The sequence below is a fragment of the Sander lucioperca genome, chromosome 7 (genome assembly GCF_008315115.2).
Source record: "Sander lucioperca isolate FBNREF2018 chromosome 7, SLUC_FBN_1.2, whole genome shotgun sequence".
Lineage (NCBI taxonomy): Eukaryota > Metazoa > Chordata > Actinopteri > Perciformes > Percidae > Sander > Sander lucioperca.
Window position 1 is genome coordinate 35,539,289 of NC_050179.1, and position 19,933 is coordinate 35,559,221.

At 41.6% G+C, this 19,933-nt stretch overlaps 1 protein-coding gene and 1 pseudogene across 1 annotated transcript; both read right to left on the reverse strand.

The window, feature by feature from the left end:
- Positions 1 to 1,251: 1,251 nt before the first annotated feature.
- LOC116036324 (E3 ubiquitin-protein ligase TRIM21-like) lies at positions 1,252 to 19,830 on the reverse strand. Its single transcript, XM_031279844.2, has 3 exons — positions 19,692 to 19,830; positions 15,382 to 17,112; positions 1,252 to 1,262 (listed from the first exon to the last, which is right to left on the reverse strand). The coding sequence occupies exon 2, from the start codon at positions 17,101 to 17,103 to the stop codon at positions 15,460 to 15,462; it is 1,644 nt and encodes a 547-aa protein (XP_031135704.1). The 5' UTR covers positions 17,104 to 17,112; positions 19,692 to 19,830; the 3' UTR covers positions 1,252 to 1,262; positions 15,382 to 15,459.
- Positions 6,597 to 9,629, reverse strand: LOC116036322 (annotated as a pseudogene).
- Positions 19,831 to 19,933: the final 103 nt, after the last annotated feature.

Consider the following 19,933-nt stretch of genomic DNA (forward strand, 5'->3'; position numbering starts at 1 on the left):
ATCAAAATTCTACTGCACACAACAAGGCAAATTTTTCATCAGTCACGAGGCTATACAAGCAGTCAGATATTGAACAACAGATTTTATTGGCTGCTATGTGTGAATTTTCACTCTCCTGTATCTTTGACATAAATGTCATTAAATAAAATAAAATTGAATGGTACAGGGTATTGGATATGGCATTTTCAAACCTGAAAAAGAAAACGCAAATCACTGCTTTCAGTGCTTTGAATGAGTGTTGTTGTTGTTGTTGTTGTTGTTGTTGTTGAAGCCAACTCAGGATGCCAACGATCACCGTGGTTCCTGAAGTTAGTTGTATTGCCAACGTGCTTGATTTTAGTGTGGCAGGTTTTACACACCGCGTAAGTCTTGTCTAGTTTCCCATTAACTTCGTAGAATCTGAAATGTGCCCAGATGTCCGCTTTCCAAGCTTTGGGTGCGTTTTTAATTACCCGTCTATCGCGGTCATCTCCCTCCGCCTCAGCCATCTTGATTGTTGTTGTTATGCCCCCGGAAGTAATTGAAACTTTATTGTCCACTCAAGGCCAGAAAATAAACAGTGATATAATCGATTATGGCACTTTGCCGCATCAATGCTGAATCGTGCATGCCCCGAATATGGATGCATTGCCGAATCGATTATTGTTGACACCACTACGGATCACATCAGTAACGTTACCTGCTGTGTAACATGTTATTAGTGTTTACCAGCGTGACATGCAGCGATGCCTCTGTTGCCTTTAACTTCTGTTTCGGAGCATCAGAGAGCAGCACGGACATTTAAGTGGCACCGTAATGAGGCACCGAAATCCGCGTTGCTATTCCATCTGGTAGATACCAGGCACCGGTGCCTTATTAGCACCGGATTTTAATGTGCGCCGAAATGTTGTGTTGCACACAAACCTAGTGTTAAAACTTTACAGGGAGAACCAAATAAAATATAGACTTCTTTTGAAATAAGATTTTCCAGTTTTGTAAGTTGGCCTACTATTCTCTTTCCCCTTGTTTCCCCTGTAACGTTACTTGTGTAAAGCGTCCGTGGGTTTCATGAAATGCATGACCCCGAAGCTCAACACCAGGCCAATACAAAACGACAAATAAACTGGACGGGTCCCAGTGACCCGAAGGACAACACAAGGGTTAAGAAAGTTGGCGTGTATGTTTACGTGAAGTCATGATGCCATGTGATACCCGGTTTAGCTCACGAGACATCCAAAGTAGGCTAAGTTACCGTACGCAACACTGGAAATGCAACGATGCATCTGTAACTTATTCTCTAATTGTGAATGATTGATTTTCTGTCGGAGCAAAACATTCATCGTGACTTTATGACCTCCCGGTAACGCAAACTCAGTAATAAACAGTGGGTAATACAGCACCGTAAAAAGAAAAGACCTTTACGACAGCAGGTGTTGTTCCACGACCAGGATGGAATTTGCATTGTTCCTCTTCAATCTGGAGTTCCAAATTGGCCGAACCCTCAGCACCTTGGAGTAGACGTTACCAGGGAGGCTGAGAAGTGTGATACCCCTGTAATTGGCACATGCTCTCTGGTCCATCTTTTCGAACAAGAGAACCAGACTTCCACGCAATGTTGAAGAGGCGTGTCATCCAAGACAGCCCCTCCACACTTAAAGCTTACAGCATTTCTGGAACCACCACCCCAGCCTGCCATCAAATTTACAAAAAGAAACACATTTGAATACTAATTTTAGAATTTGATTAGTATTGATTTTTTTTTTGTTTTACAAATCAAATTATATTTGACTTTTGGAATTCCTTCCAACAGCCCTAACCCTTCTGCACTTCACTGTTGTTCTCCAAAGTGTTGAGCACCTTTTGTCTTTCTGAAAGATTTCTCCCAGATTACATTAGGAGAACCACAGCTTCAGATTAATGGGCTTCTCTTGGATTCTCCATTTCCAAAAGTAGCTGAAGTACAATACTTTTTAAGAAAAAGTGAGAGAAAAATTGTTGATTTTAGAATATGCTAAAAAAACTACAACAAACAAATACGTCTTGTCAATGACATAAAACAGAGTAGACAGATTACCAATTAAACGTTTTGTGCTCCTGCATTCATGTAATTTGCTTCAGCATCAGACTGTAGTTATTTATTAAAACGATGTCCTCATATGGCCACAGGCTGCAGTTTGTTATCAACTCCACTAGAGGGCAACATCAGACTTCACTTGTTCTCTACAGACTCGTAACACTGCTTCAACTACTGAAACACAACTCACACCTTAAACCTCCTGTCCTCAGGGTCAAATTGGACCCGTTATCAAAATGTCTATATTTATATATATAAATATGGGTTTCTTTTCCAACCAAATTACAGAGAAAATAACATGGATGGTTCCAGGTTCGCAAGTACAGTTAATGATCACTACTTTCATTGAATTTTGAGTTGTTTTATTCAATTTTATAGCATTTGAAAAAAAATTAAACGGTTTCTAAACAGTACTCTGACTCAACTTTGACATACACGAGTCTTTGATTATCCATCAACATACATTTCTCTAATATTAGTCAAAATAATTAATAATTTCAGCTTTTTGGACTCAAAGACTAGGTATAATTTAAAAATCCAACAAGGTTTGTGACCATGAATTCCGAAAAAGTAAGTGTAACACTAGTGGTAATAAGTTGGTGTCCTTGGCGTGTATACAGTACTGGTGGTAGTGGAAAAAAGTAAATAGGTGTCCAAGAAAATTGTCAAAAAAAGGGACACAAATTTCAGAAAAATTGTCAAAATTACCGGGAAAAAAGCGTCACAAAAGTGTTAATTTTCATTTTGACCCGAGAGGACAACAAGTGCATGGTCGGCGGGGGAAGAAGGTTAAATAACACTGCATTATCTGACACTACCAACTCTCTCACATGTGATGGGATGTTGGAGCTTGCCTGAGAACAGCTGATGGGGTTTTTAATCACATGATTTGGTTTCATTAGAAATACCATCAGCTGTTTTTTAGCTGTCAATCAAACAATAACTTTGTCATACAAACTTGCAGGCTTCCAAATTAGCACCATCTACTAGCCAAATGCTGGTAAAATATGCAAGTGGCTGGTAGATTTGCTACACTCACCAGCCAAAAAAACAATGGTACTCTATTGAGTGGTTGGTGAAATTTGAACATTGAATAGCCATTCGGCTGGTGGACGAAAAAGTTAATTTTGAACCCTGCAAACTTGTATGATTTTCTCAGAGTTCTCCCCCCCCTCCCCTCTGGACGTAGATTTCGAATGCCCCTAACAAAAACCAAACTTGCCATTACATCTTTTGTGCCGAGGAGCATTCAGTTACTGAACAGATCACACACAGGCACATAGACATTTGACACGGTGTACGATTGATTGATTATTTATCTAATTATTCATAGAATCATTTTAGTTATATATAATGATTTTAAATAATTCCACAATACAGTACTCATGAAAATGATGATGATCTCTCTGTGAGACACATGCCTTTATAAAGACATGTTGTCGTTGTTTATGTTCTGTTTTTCTGTTTTCCAGACTATTATTGTTGTCAGATGTTTGGTGTGGTTTTTATTGTTTTTAATGTTTATGGTTATTTACTGTTTACTGTTTTATGTGCTTAATGTTTAATGTTTAATGTAGCTCCCTGAGTGCAAAACAAATTCCCCTCAGGGGGCAATAAAGGTTTCATTCATTCATGTATGACATTTTGATTTTGTTTATTTAAAAAGATGATGAAAAGGAAAAAAACCTTTGTCTTATTCATAAACTGCTCTTCGGTAATTTGTGCCACTATGCAACACTTATGTACTGTATGTTTAATGATCAGACAATTAAGGAACATGCACATGTCTTGAAGGCAGGTAATTAATTAGATAATATCAATCAGTGTGGTAAATCTGGGAGTTATTTTTGATCAGGATATCCTTTTAACGAAGACATAAAATAAATCAAGAACTACTTTCTTTCACCTGTGTAACTGGGTAATCATTGCCAAAATTAGGCACATTCTGTCTCAAAACGATGCAGAAAAAGTAGTCCATGCATTTGTTACTTTGAGGCTTAACTACTGTGATTCCTTATTACCAGGTTGCTTAAACAAGTCCCTCTAAGACTAGTTCAGTGTTTCTCAACGGGGGTGGTACAGCCCCCCAGGGGGCGTTCAGAGGATGATGAGCGGCGCTGGAAGCAATATTGTGGAAAGGGGGGGCGTTGAGGTGCCTTTGGGGGGCGTTGAGGTGCCTTTGGGGGGCGTTGAGGCGCCTTTGGGGGGCGTTGAGGTGCCTTTGGGGGGCGTTTGTTTTAAGGTGAGTTTACACCAAAGGTTCACAACAATACGAGTTTACACTTTAAACTACTTGCAAAAAACAGTGGTCTGCACCATTAAAACCTGCCAGTTTACGCTACTGCGACTGGACGAGACAGCGTATCATAACCCTTCTCTTTAGTGTTTCTTTAGGCTTTGTGTGGTGCAGCTCTGTGCTGCCTTCATGGGAACGGGACGTCAGAGTATCATCTTATATAAACTCCGTACTGCAGCGTTATGAATCGGTCTTGTCGTGAACTTTATAGTCTACATTAAACGTTAACATCATTTATCTTTAATAAATCTATGAACTTAGCTGTTGAACATTTTTCATTCAATGATTAGATTTTTTGATTATTTTTGATAACAATAGTAAACAATAATACAATAACAACAATAATAGGAACTAGTCATTATTATTCAGGGTAATTAGCCTACCTCTTATTTGATGGGGGGGCGGTAAGGGACCTGGATAATTGATAGTGGGACGCTGTTCCCAAAAACGTTGAGAACCACTGCTCTAGTTGATTCATAATGCGGCAGCGCGTGTACTGACAAAAACTAAGAAAATAAATAATATTTCTTCTGTATTAGCTTCTCTGTATTGGCTTCTTGTAAAATGCACAATTGAATTTACAATCCTTCTCCTGACCTACAAAGATCTTAATGGTCAGGCACCATCATATCTTAAAGAGTTCATAGTACCTTATTGCCCCACAAGAGCACTGCGCTCCCAGAACTCAGAGCTACTTGTGGTTCCTAGAGTCTCTAAAAGTAGGATGGGAGCCAGAGCCTTCAGCTATCAGGCTCCTCTCCTGTGGAACCAGCTCCCGGTCTGTGTTCAGGAGGCAGACACCATCACCATATTTAATAATTAGCTTAAAACTCTCCTCTTTGATAAAGGTTATAGTTAGGGCTGGCTCAGGTTTGCCTTGGACCAGCTCTTAGTTCACACCTGAAAGTGCAAACCAAGGTTCATGTTTTTGCATTTGATCTGTTAAGTTTTGGTTTCACACTGCAGTTATTCAAGCGCACTAAAGATCTCTACGTGACAAAACTACGTCCTGTCGTCATCACATACGTGAGCTACGTCTCCTGATTCTTATAATTGATTGGTTTCACGGGCTTCTCCGTCCTCCGTGTCAGAGTTTTTCCAGCTGACTGCTGCTCTCCCCTACTGCCTTTTTGTTTTGTTGTGATGTTGAGATGCAAGACACGGGAACTTTCTTTCTGGAGCATTTATTCAGAAACAAACGGAAACCTACACTGTACATTTACTACCACTTAACAAGTAAACTGCTGACGTAGTCTCAGCTCTGATAGCCGACAGCTGTCTGCTCTGAGCACATTCACCGTCACACACTCTCACGTACAGGTTAAGCACCGAGCTATTCCTTAAAGGAGCTATTCCCCGGTCTTATAACATGATGATAGCCTGCCAGAGCTTCCTGTATTTGGTCCAAAAGTCTGAACCATCCAAAAATGCTTTCACACTATAAACGAACCAGACCATGGTTCAGTTTGATCCGGACCAAGACCACCTCTTTTGGTTGGACCAAATTTCGGCCATTTGGTCCAGACCGTGGTCCGGGGGAGGTTTCACACCTGTAATTTTGGTTCAGATCAAACTGAAAAGTCCGAAGGTCCGTACCAAACGAGGTAGGTGTGAAAATTTTAGACTGCCGGGGGACTTCCTATAACACACTGAGCTCCTCTCTCCTCTCTCTCTCCATCTGTGTGCATTCATGTCCCAGTAATGCTTGTTACTAACTTAGCTCTGGGGAGCTTATTCCCCGGAGTCCGATGTTTTCTCGTCTCGCAGGTTTCCCTGGATTGTGGTGGCACCTAAATTGTGTTTGCAGCTGCTGCCGTGGTCCTGCTCAATGCCCTGCTATGCCTTACACTGCTGCTTCTATAGTCATAGTTATGTTATCTTTATTGTTACTATAATCGCCACTGTTCATCATTCCAACTGCTCTAACTATTATGTATTATATTTGTATATCTGTACATCTGTATATCCAACCAGCAGCGGTAGATGGCCGCCCACCTAGACACTGGGTCTGCCTGAGGTTTCTGCCTGTTTAAAGGAAGTTTTTTTCCTCGCCGCTGTCGCACCAAATACTTGCTTTTGGGGGGAATTGGTGGGTCTTTGTAAATTATAGACTGTGGTCTAGACATACTCAATCTCTAAAGTGTCCTGAGATAACTTCTGTTATGATTTGACACTATAAATAAAATTGAATTGAATTAAAAATATGTTCTAGTAGTACGTAGAAAATGCAAAGAAAAACATTTACAGGAAAACAATCAGAATCTGATGAAACAATGTATGTACATTATGAGTAAATATAAATGTATTATGTTGAATGAAAGTGAATCTGTCTGTAGTATATCAAATGTTTTTTTCTACTCAGTGACTGACAGGAGAGATGACCAACGGGGCAACGTTTTTACCACCATTATTAAGGCAGGGACTGAAGAACGGATAGAGTCTCTCAGTGAAGGAGCAGCCAGTAAAGGAGTAGATAAGAACTGCAGCATCAACGTCATGAAAGGAGACCAGACCCTCCTCATAATCCACAAACACCCCCACCTTCTGAGGCCGAGACTTCAGAGAGAGAAGGACTGCAGGGTCAGCACGAGAATAGTACTCATTTTGATTCCTCAAAGTTATTGTCCAGTAACCTTTCTGAGGGCTCAGTGTGAATTTTCCCTTCCTGTTGATCGACTCTCTGGCCACTCCTAAACTCCAGTTAGTCTTCCCTTTAACCTGAACTTCATAGTAACATATTCCTGTAGAGAAACTCTGCTTTGCTAAGACATTAACGCAACAGTCGAACCTCTCTGGATTGTCTGGGAGATGCTTCCACACATCACCATGTTTAACTTGTTTTCCATCATCAGACAGGATGAGATCAGGATGTGCTGTATTAGGATCAAGAGTCACATCCACTACAGACTGCTGGACCCTCTTCAGCTCGGCCTCAGAAAACAGCTTGTCAAACAGTGTCTCCTTCAGTTGATCTATAGCTCTCCTCACAGTCCCCTCATATGAAGGTAGACGGACGCTGACTTCTTTCCAGTCCTTGGTGGGTGACGTGAAGCTCTGGAGGAGGTGGAGGTGGTCTTCAGACTGTGAGAGCTGCTCCACCTCAGTGCTTCTCTTCTTCAGCTCTGAGATTTCCTGTTCCAGCTCTTTGATGAAGCCTTCAGCCTGTTTCTCCATCTTTCTCTGCTTCTCTTTGATCGTGTCGATGAGCTCGGCCTGGCTTCTCTCAACAGACTCCTTCAGAGCGGTGAAGACCTGAACACCATCTGCTATCTCTGTGTCTGCATCTTTATCACTGAGCTCCACTGAGTGTTTGATCTCCTGAATCTTCAGTCGTCTCTTCTGGATCATCTGCTGAATTTCAGCCTCTGTCTTCCCCAGCTCGGCCTTCTTTCCTTCATATCCTTCTTTCAGAGGAACAACATCATGTAGCTTGTGGTCTGAAACAGTGCAAAGCATGCAGATACATGTCTGGTCTGTCTTACAGAACAGCTCCAGAGGCTTATTGTGCTTCATACACATCCTGCTTTCCAGGTTCTCCACAGGTTTGATCAGCTGATGTCTTTTCAGACCTGTCATTGTCAGATGAGGCTCCAGGTGAGCCTCACAGTAGGAGACCAGACACACCAGGCAGGATTTCAGGGCTTTCTGTTTGGTACCTGTGCAGACGTCACAGGGAACTTCTCCTGGTTTGGACACATGTTGCTCTGAGCTTCTGCTGCTGGCTTTCTGTTGAGCTGATTGTCTGAACTGAGCAACCATCTCAGAGATGAAAGTATTGACCTGCAGCTCAGGTCTTGTGTGGAAAACCTTATTACAGTTGGGACACTGATTGGGCACATTAATATCCCAGTGTTTAGTGATGCAGGTTTTACAGAAGTTGTGTCCACATGGTATGGCGACTGGATCAGTGAACACATCCAGACAGATGGAGCACAGAAACTGATCTTCAGTCAGCAGACAGCTGGCAGCAGACATATCAGCACTCTGAGGATAAAAATTGTGTGTAAAGTGTAATGTCAGTTCATACTGGTTGTTGAAACACAGTAAATGTTATCAGCTTTTCTGTCTTACAAAAGACAGACAGCAAGAACTCCAGAGACAGTGAGGCTGAGAGGAAAGGATTTCAAGGTTACTTACCAACGTGTTAAACAGTAATACAAGTTGTAAAATGTCAATTTTATGACTTTATAGGCAATAAAAGATCAGATACTCTACTCTGTACTTTGCACAATCCAAAAGCAAAGTAAGATTTAACTACTGTCTTAAGGGCTTTTCACACGGTGAGCAATTGTCACGTCTCGTAATTCTATTTCAATGAGAGGCGAGCGGGCAGGTAGGGGCAGTTTGACAAGCAGGCGCAATCCCGTGAAACTGTTGTGTTCGTGCTCGTCACTCGCCCGCCCGCTGCAAGAGTTTAACTGTGTTGAACTTTTTCATACGCGAGCGACTCGCCGTGCAAATCAATGAAGAAGAGACTGGTAGCAGTTCATTTTCACATTCACCACATAACACAAACACATACGGACCTAACATATTTCAAAAAATGCAAGTAAAAATGGTTTTATGTGGCAGGGCACCTTTAAATAGCTGGAGTTCAGTCACTGTGGTTTGTTTTTAACCCTGTTTTTAGTTCTGGCAAAATATACATTGTTTTTAATCAAAAAATGACAAATTTCTATGGCATAATATTCTTTATATGATAAAATAGATTTTAAAAAGCCAGATTCTGGTTTTAACTTTGAGCAAATGTTTAGTGAGTGCATTTTGTCTCAGTGTACTCACCGGTGTTTGGCAGATATTCTGCTGTTGTTGAGAAAAAGCTGCCTGGATTCAGTTGAATGTTTCTTTAGAGAGAGACTTGTCTCGACTGCAGCTCTGCTGTCGCTCAGACAAACTTTCACCTTCATTTAGGAAATGTGACGTTGCAGCTCTCCTCTTTCACTGTTGCTCCACCCATGGGCGTCACTTTGTGTTGGAAGAGGTGTGGACATAAGGGCTCAGATGATAAGACATGATGTGTGTTTGTAATGGTGGGATCAGAGGTCAGAAGAGATCACTACACGACTACCTTTGACTGCACAAGTAACAGTCACCCATTCGAGAGGCAGGTTTAATTTTAACATTGGGTTGGACACATTTTATTTGGGTGTCAGGGAATTCTGTTGGTGTTAAACACTACAATTCCTGCATTCTGGTGAATTGATTTGCTAGAAAATGATGGTTAATTCATGCAGCAGGTGACAGTTTAACATATAAAAACATAATTGAATATAATGTAGTGAGGCTCTCAGGCATTCTGTTCTGTTTTCAAATATGTATTCTCCTGTAGATCAACTTTCCTGATTTAATATGACTGTATCTCTACAGATTAAACAAACATGTCACCATGATATCTTCTTCCTCCTCCTTTGTATCCTTTGTAAATGTGCCTGTTCACATCAGTGATGTACGCATTTTAATTCATTCATAAACCCACTGGACTTTAAAGTTAAAAGGGTCTGCATGTTCAAAACGTATCCACAATCTGTGTTTTTCAGAACATTTTTAATAATTTTGCTTTCATAATGTTATGGGGACAAACGCCACCATTTCAAACAGCAGTGCGGACATGTCCCCATGGGTCCACCTCTCAGTGGAGCTCTGTAAGGGAGGCTTTATTGCCTCTTTGGGAAATACCTTGACGTAGATTTGGAACAAAGTTAGTTTTTACTTTTTGTATTTTATTTTATTTTTTATTTTTTTGGGGCATTTTAGGCCTTTAATTCCACAGGACAGCTGAAGAAATGAAAGGGGAGAGAGAGGGGGAATGACATGCAGCAAAGGGCCGCAGGTCGGAGTCGAACCCACAGCCACTGCATCGAGGAGTAAACCTCTATATATGTGCGCCTGCTCTACCAACTGAGCCAACCTGGCCACTACTTTTTGTATTTTAATAATAATAATAATGTATACTTTAATAATCCCGCAAAGGAAATTAAAATGTTTTTTTATTATACACATAGGCCTGAATTACACACATACTCAGTGTCTATACATGCACTGATGGAGAGATGTCAGAGTGCAGCCTGTGTACAGGTGCCCTGAGCAGTTGGGGGTTCGGTGCGTTGCTCAAGAGCACCTTGGCAGTGCCCAGGAGGTGAACTGGCACCTCTCCAGCTACCAGTCCACCACCATACTTTGGTCCGTATGTGGGACCTGAACCAGCAACCTTCCAGTTCCCAACCCAACTCCCTAGTGACTGAGCTAATGCCACCTCTTTTCTTTGTTTCTACAATGGAAATATACAACAGCATAAAGAACAAACAACGACAAACACACAACATAACAAAAAAGAGACCAGAACCGTTTTGATGTTTGTTGAAATGCAGTAAATCTTTTCAGCTGTACTCACCGCTGTTTGCAGCGATTCAGCTGTGTTGTTGGGAAAGTTCCTTTTTCTTTTAAGAGACTTGTCTCAACCTGCAGGTCTGCTGTCACTCAGAAGAACGTTTATTTAATGAATGGCATTAAATCTGTTGTGCCACTCCTCTTTCTGTCCTGGAGTTGACATTTTGTTTTCTTTCAGGTTTGACCTGATTAAGCCTGGTTCACACGGGACGATTTTAAAATTGTCGGCCGATTTTCCAATCCTGAGATACTCCACACACGGCGATAAAAAATCACGGTCTAACAGTTTTGGTCGTACAGCGTGTGGCGCGCAGCACACGGCAAAATCAACACATCACACAGGAACCGATTTGACTCCCGAGCATTCCCAGGTCAGACGGGAAATCTCGCAAAATCCCTCGAGATCAAACGTGACTTCAGAGTAAACAATCATGGCGGACGAAGAGGATGCAGTGGCGATAGTTTGTAGTTTGTTTTTAACCGGAAAAAAACGTTATCAAAAGAAAAGGCGATGGTCAAAGAAGTGGAGACGTCCACCGGACTTTCTGGTGCGCCGTGCCGCCGGCTGTTTTGATGTTGTTTCCCGGTGCTTTCCTCGCCGCCTCGTCACCTCTCTTTCTGATTGGCTACACGCCACAGTCCACAGGCTGCGTGCTCGTTTGTCCCCGGGGGGACACCACACACGAGGAGAAATCGGGCCAAAACAATCCAACATGATGGATATCCCCGATTTGAGATGGGAGCGGTCCCGACGTCCTTCCGAGCAGACGAGAGCAGTCTTAACACACCACACACGGCAGGAACATCTGATCAGATTATTTTACCATAATCGGAGCATCCTTAAGATTGTCGGAAGGGGTGAATCGGGGCTAAAATCGGCCTAATTATCCTGCCGTGTGAACCAGGCTTTAGTGAGATACTTTTGGCACAAGGTGAATTTAGGCTGGACCAATGCAATGCAAAAATCCACTTGTTATATTTTTCTACTTTTGAAAGTAAGTACATGTTACTTCCTGTCTCTGCCAATGTGTCACTCTGCCGTTATTATGGAACCCACGCAACTTCGAGGCAAGGCCCGCCCTTCAATAGCATTCACACACTACTACTGGCCAGGCGTCCATGCTAACGCAAGGTAACGTAACCCGATGTGTTCAGGTCCTGTCCCCTGACCAATCGTCTATCCTAACCTTAACCACTCGAGATCAATGCTTAACCCCAACCAATCCAGCTGCTTCATAGGGCGGGACTTGCCTAGAAGTTACGTGGGATCCATAATAACGCGTCATTCTGACTGTAACAATTTCAGTTTGTATCTGTGCCAAACACTTTACAGTCAATGATCCATCAGAGCAACTAATCACTCAGCAAATGCTGAGCACCTTTTATATTTCTGAAATATTTCTCACAGGTTACATTAGGAGGAAAATAAGAGTTTTACACTGAGATGGAGAATCCTTCTGATTGGACCATATCAGCAGATTAATGAGCTTCTCTGTGATTCATTTTTTAAATTAGCTGAAGTACAATACTTTTTAAGAAAAGGTGAAGAAAAGTGCACATATTAGAATGAGAATTCGGGTTAAGCTCATCAATGACGTTACACAGAGAACTTGTTTTAGTTAGACTTTATTGTGCTTCTTTATTCATGCTTCAGCATCAGACTGTAGTTATTTATTAGTTTTTTTTCAATTGCTAAAACACAATTTTGCAAACTAGTGTGGTTTTATCAAAATACTCAACACAATTCACAAAACCACACACCCAAACTGCAAAATACCTCATATATATATCCTGCAAAATGAAGAACTGCAACCAAAACTAAATATATATTATCAAAATCAAACTTTTGCACCAAATGGCACACACTTCATTCATATTACCAGATGTTTGTCTAACCAACTACACACACACATAATGAAAAACACTCTCCTCTTTAGTATGCTTTGCCATAATACTAAAATAGTTCAAATTGTAGATAATTCGTCAGATTGTTCACATGCACAGACCTTATCATGGTCATTGCATTTCTGTGCGTGATTTTTATTTTTATTTTTATTCTTATGTATGTGTGATATATGTGTGTATATGTGTGTTTGTTGTGTTAAGGTTGTCTAAGCTACTGTATCCTAAAATTTCCTTCAGGATGAATAAAGTATCCATCTATCTATCTATCCATCCATCCATCCATCCATCCATCCATCCATCCATCCATCTATCTAAATATTTGCAGATACACACACATGCTGTTGAAACATTTATGTTTTTATTTTTAACCAAAACCAAAAAGTCAGTGCAACATATGCCCAGCAGATATATTTACATCAGACTGAACAGAAATATGCTCACAACAAACAGTAAACTGAAAAAGAAAATTGAAGAAAAAATATATAGAGAAAAAAGAGGTTCTGACATGTGGTCTTTTTATAGTGCTTACTTCCTGATTGAAGTGGTAACAATTAATCATTGAGGTGTTTGGTCAGGTGGTGCATATGTTGGCCAATCAGCTCATGTCGTGTCATTTTGAATGGCAGTGTTTTGAAATGGCAAACATGTGACTTTATGTCAGATTGTTGTGTCTTATGCAGAGAACCGTGTTCAGTGCATTTAAAAAGGGCCATTTCAAATTGCAAAATGTGTGTAAAGCAGAAAATGTGTTTAAACTTTTGGAGACTTGAGAAGAGGTTTTGCTCTCTGTGTGTCAGTCTAAATAACTGTGCTATGCACGTCATGTTAGTGTGTTAGCAATTGGAAAAAACTGTAAGATGATGTCCTCATATGACCACAGGCTGCAGTTTGTTATCAGCTCCACTAGAGGGCAACATCAGACTTAACTTGTTCTCTACAGACTAGTAGCACTGCTTTACCGGCAATTTCCACTGGATGCGGAACGTCTGCGGAACGTCGACGGAGTCATTAGGTTTCCATTAAAGTCAGTGTGTGTATTTCCACTGACTGCAGAACATCTGCGTCCCGACTCCGTCCCAGCTCCGGCGGTCCCAGCCCTCCGGAGCAGATACCAGAGCTTCTATTTTTGACGGACGACGGAGAGCTCCGCAGCAATTCAGCACAATTCAGATAGTGCGGGACAGGAAGTCGAGCACAGAAACAAAATAAAATATCCGGTTACTTTTCAAAATAAAATACACCATTCTCACGGCGGATCATATTTCCCTGCACTACACCTTGAAAACACAGCTCAGAGTAGTTTCCCCTCTACTCCTCTGGATGGAAACTAACTGTTGTTGGTTTTGTGGTTCTGTTTATAGAAACTACATCCTGTTATCGCGCGAACATACGTCAATTCGCGAGATCTCGTGGTCGGCTGGCCGCAGCCGTTACGCAACAAATCTGGACCTGGTGGGTATTGACGGACGGCGGAGCACGCAGCCGTTCCTCAGCGGAGCCGGTCCGCAGACGTTCCGCATCCAGTGGAAGTCCACGGTAATCACATCAGCTGCTCAAACACAACTCAAACCTTAAAAAATACTCCATTATCTGACACTACCAACTCTCTCACATGATGGGGTGTTGGAGCTCGTCAGAGAACAGCTGATGGTGTTTTTAATCACATGATTTGGTGTCATCAGAAACACCATCAGCTGTTTTTCAGCTTTGATGTCGGCACAGTGAAAACATTACTTTGATTTTGTTTATTTAAAAAGATAATGAGAGAAATGGAAAAAGCGTATTGTCTTATTCATAAACTGCCTCCCAGTAAGTTGTGCCTGTAAGCAACACTTTTTATATATTTAATGATAAACAATGAAGGAAAATGCAAATACTTGTTATTCCTGACTTTATTATTTTCTGATGCTTTAACAGTCTCGAAGGCAATTCATTAGATAATATAAATAAAAAAATCAGCAAATGCAAAGACAAACATTTACAGGAAAAAACACATTGATCTCGGGCCGTTATTTTCTGCCACTATCCTCGGGCCGGGTCCGGGCCCTTGATCAAGCAATTTTTTTTTTTTTTATCCATTACCTATTTAGCCTAAATGGGTGGGGAGAAAGCTATGCCATAATCAGAAATATTATAAATATGTATATATAAGCTATATAAAAGTAACAAATGTGTACAAAATTTAGGCTGCAGTTACAAAATGCAGCACCTCATGCACGGAGTCTCCTCCTCTCGCACGCATCACACCGGGCCTGCTGTGCTGTATGGTGTATCTTAAGTGCAACATGGAGCTTGAAGATGTAAAGAAAAAAAGAAAAACAGGAGAATTACCTTTGAGAAAGTGTGGAGGAAAGTCGGAGGTATGGAAGCAGTTTAAACAAGTCGTGGGCAGTGACAACAATATGTTGTTCATCATTGTTTCTTTTTTTTTTACGTTTCTTCATTCAGATCCATTTGCGATCCGTTCCAGTCTGAATAACCTAATAGCAGTTTACAGCTTCGTCCTTGTTGCATTTTTCACTAAGATAATTCTGAACAGATTTCTGTAGTTCAAACAACTCTGAATTGTAGTTGAGAACGTCAGTTATAACGGCCCACGTATTAAAAAAGTGTCAGGTTTAAATCGGGCTCGGGCTCATAATTACAGTTAATGTGTCGGGCCGGGCCGGGCTCGGACACAACGTGCTCGGGCTCGGGTAGGTTCGGGCTTGATTTTTTGGGCCGATCTAAGCTCTAATACACACGTACATCACCGGTAAATATAGATTTATTACATTCAATGAAAGTGTATCTTTCTGTAGAAAATCCAATGGTTGTCCTACTCAGTGTGATTGACAGGACAGATGATCAGAGGGGCAGAGTTTTTACCATCATTGTGATCACAAGGACGGAAGAATGGGTAGAGTTTCTCAGTGAAGGAGCAGCCAGTAAAGGAGTAGATAAGAGCTGCAGCATCAACGTCATAAAAGGAGACCAGACCCTCCTCATAATCCACAAACACCCCCACCTTCTGAGGCCGAGACTTCAGAGAGAGACGGACTGAAGGGCCAGCAGCAGCGTAGTACTCATTTAGATTACTCAAATATATTGTCCAGTAACCATCCTGAGGACTGAGTGTGATTGCTCCCTTCCTGTTGATCGACTCTCTGGCCACTCCTAAAGCCCAGTCAGTCTTCCCTTTAACCTGAACCTCGTGGTAAAATCTTCCTGAAGAAAAACTCTGCTTTGCTAAGACATTAACACGTGGAAAAAATCTCTCCGGATTGTCTGGGAGATTCTTCTTTACATCACTATCATGTACTTGTTTTCCATTGTCAGACAGGATGAGATAGGGATTTGCTGTATTAGGATCAAGAGTCACATCCACTGCAAACTGCTGGACCCTCTTCAGCTCGGCTTCAAACAGCTTCTTCATCTGTTTACTGAGCGTGTCCCCCACTTGATTCACAGCTCTCCTCACAGTCCCCTCATATGAAGGTGGACGGACGCTGACTTCTGTCCAGTCCTTGATGGGTGGAGCAGCGTTCAGGGAGGTGAAGCTCTGGAGGAGGTGTTGGTGGTCTTCAGACTGTAAGAGCTGCTCCACCTCAGTGCTTCTCTTCTTCAGCTCAGATATTTCCTGTTCCAGCTCTTTGATGAAGCATTCAGCCTTTACCTTTGTCTCTCTCTGCTTCTCTTTGATCGTGTCGATGAGCTCAGCCTGGCTTCTCTCAACAGACTCCTTCAGAGCGGTGAAGACCTGAACACCTTCTGCTATCTCTCTGTCTGCATCTTTATCACTGAGCTCCACTGAGTGTTTGATCTCCTGAATCTTCAGTTGTCTCTTCTGGATCATCTGCTGAATTTCAGCCTCTGTCTTCCCCAGCTCGGCCTTCTTTTCTTCATATCCTTCTTTCAGAGGAACAAAATCATGTGTCTTGTGGTCTAAAACAGTGCAAAGCATGCAGATACATGTCTGGTCGGTCTTACAGAACAGCTCCAGCAGTTTCTCATGCTTCATACACATCCTGCCTTCCAGGTTCTCCACAGGGTCGACCAGCTGATGTCTTTTCAGACGTGAAGCTGTCAGATGAGGCTCCAGGTGAGCCTCACAGTAGGAAGCCAGACACACCAGGCAGGACTTCAGGGCTTCCAGTTTGGTTCCAGTGCAGACGTCACAGGGAACTTCTCCTGGTTTGGACACATGTTGCTCTGAGCTTCTGCTGCTGGCTTCCTGTTGAGCTGATTGTCTGAACTGAGCAACCATCTCAGAGATGAAAGTATTGACCCACAGTTGAGGTCTTGGATCAAACACCTCTTTACAGTTGGGACACTGACACTGGACATTAATATCCCAGTGTTTAGTGATGCAGGTTTTACAGAAGGTGTGTCCACATGGTATGGCGACTGGATCAGTGAACACATCGAGACAGATGGAGCACAGAAACTGATCTTCAGACAGCAGACAGCTGGCAGCAGACATATCGGCACTCTGAGGATAAAAAGTGTGAAGAAAGAAAACTGCAATTACATCTTTTGATAATTTGTTTCATAGAATCAACCTATGACAGGCTAAACATTTTTAATTCCACTTTTACATTGAACTTAACATATTTTTTACAATTTACTGTGATATATTTAGCCAGTATTTGTCTTTATTATTTGTTTTATTGAAGCGTCTGAGGGAGCAGAGCAAAAGAAAAACCACCTTCTCTGTCCAAAGCAGGCCCCAAAGAAGTGTGCCGGGCCGTGAAGCCAATTTAACATAGCGGCCAAACAACGTGGAATTACAACTTCCGTGTCTGTCACATGATGCCATGGGGCACAAACATTAGGGCTGTGTATTGGCAAGAATCTGGTGATATGATATGTATCACGATACATGGGTCACGATTCAATATATTGCAATATATTTCGATACTATGTGAATGGTGATATATTGGGAAGTATAATTTTAGAAAAACTAATATTTAAAAAAAGACATGATGTTCATAAAAGTAAAAGAAGTTTACTTTAGGTAAACAATTCAGGACATAGAAAATCAAACTGCCAGTTTGGGATTGTGGTTCACAGGTTCTTAGTGAGCTAATGTTTATATGCTAAAGTAGGTCAAAGTTCAGCCATAGCTACTAGGGGTGTGCAAAAAAATCAATTTGAATTAAAATCAAGATTCAAGCTCTACAGATTCAAAATCGATTCATAGCATTCCAAAAATCAATTCGATTGATCAAATTTTTTTTTCTTTTCGTTTTGACACTATTGTCCTGAAATGACATTACCTCGCCATTCCCATAGATGGCGCTGCGTCAAATCCACACTGACACCTGGGCACTCTTGTCATAATCAGAAGAAGAACGAGTGCAGCGGGCAAAATTACAAATCCCACTATGGCCACGCCAAGACCCGCCCTACGAAGCAGCCTGACTGGTTGGGGTTAGGCATTTCACCTCAAGTGGTTAAGGTTAGGATAGCTGATTGGTCAGGGGACAGGACCTGTACAAATCAGGTTACATTGCCTTGCGTAAGCATGGACGCCTGGCCAATCGTAGCTATGGCGTGGCCATAGTGGGAAAAATGTTTTTTCGTGTGCAGCGGAGGTAGTTTAGTCATCGCAAACAATGGCAAACCTCACAGAAAGAATTATTCAACCTGCTCCATCCCATGGATGTATTAAGAGAATGCTCCATCCTCATTGAAGGTGAGAGTTTGGACACATTCGGCTTTTATAACCTCGAGAGGAAGACGTAACTTGATAGGAATCATGCTATATGCAGGCTTTGCAAAGTGAAAGTTAAGTATTTTGGAAACACCACAAACTTGAGAACTCACATGGTACAGCATCACCCAGAGATTAACATTAAAGACGTGAACGAACAACAACCTAAAGTACCTCCTCCTAACGTGCCAGTCAACCAACGCACTCTCTTTCAATGCTCTAAACTCCCACCGTTGCGTCAGAGAGAGTGTTCTCAACTGCCGGAGACATTGTAACTGCACAGCGGAGCATGCTCACTCCAAAACACGTAGACCAGCTTCTGTTTCTGCAAAAGAATGTACAGATTCCAGCCAGTGGTGGACTATGAACTGGTTACACACACACACACACACACACACACACACACCTAAATGTGTATCCATTATGTGATTCTGACACATCACAAAAGTTCTGTTGAATGGACTTTAGTTGCCACAGTTCTATAAAAAAGGGCCTAATTTTACGAAGTTCAATGTGCTCAGTGGAGTTCACTTTTCAACAGCTGAAGTACTCCTTAAACCACATTTAGCGGTATTTTTTGTTCTGTAGGGTCTGAGGGAGCAGAGCAAAATAAAAATCTCCTTTTCTGTCCAAAGACCTTTAGTGTCAGAGGGTCAGCTAGGACAAAGAGGAGGAAGAGGAGATTCAGAGAGAGAGAGAGAGAGAGAGAGAGAGAGAGAGAGAGAGAGAGAGAGGATGATGATACAGAGAGCAGAGATTAAGGCCACCAATGGACCTCAGTTATACATTTGTCCTGAGTGGATGGACTTCCTGTCTGAGTAAAGCTCAGTTTTGAGTTAATATCGGTTGTTGAAACACAGTAAGTATGATCAGCTGTTTCAGTGAGGCTGAGAGGAAAGAGTTTGAAGTTCAAGGCTACTTACCAAAGTATACGTGCAGTTTAGTGTCCCAAATTCCCCATACAATGTCCTTAATTAATTATGAACCTGCTAAACCACCTGTGCTACCCTAACCCTAACCCTAACCTTACCCCTAACCCTAACCCTAACCTTGCCCCTACCCCTAACCTTAACCTGTCTCAAATAAGACCCTCATCATTTGGGACACTCAGTTTTTGGAAAATAATTTGTGACACTAAACTGCACGTGAGCCATTATATAACTTGTAAAACTTATAAAAGTTGTAAAAATAAGCATTAAAAGATCAAATTGGACACTGTACCCTGTTTGGACAACTCAGACAAAAGCTAAGTGAGGCTAGTTACATTTTAGCAGGCCTACTTTATCTGCTGTTACTTTGTTTCTTTGTTCTGGATTCAAATGTTTAGTGAGTGCAGTTTGTCTCAGTGTACTCACCGGTGTTTGGCAGATATTCTTCTGTTGTTGAGAAAAAGCTGCCTGGATTCAGTTGAATGTTTCTTCAGAGAGAAACAAAGAGAGTTGTCTCGACTGCAGCTCAGCTGTTGATCAGACCTTCATTCAGGAAATGTGACTTCTTCTTCTTATTTTTTGGCAGATTACTATTTTTATAGTATACTGCCACCAACTGTACAGGAGTATGTAATATCAACTTCACAGAGTCTAAGCTTGTATTTATA

Excerpts from the sequence above, each read along its gene's own strand:
- LOC116036324 (XM_031279844.2), bottom strand. The coding sequence starts at position 17,103 with ATGTCTGCTGCCAGCTGTCTGCTGTCTGAAGATCAGTTTCTGTGCTCC.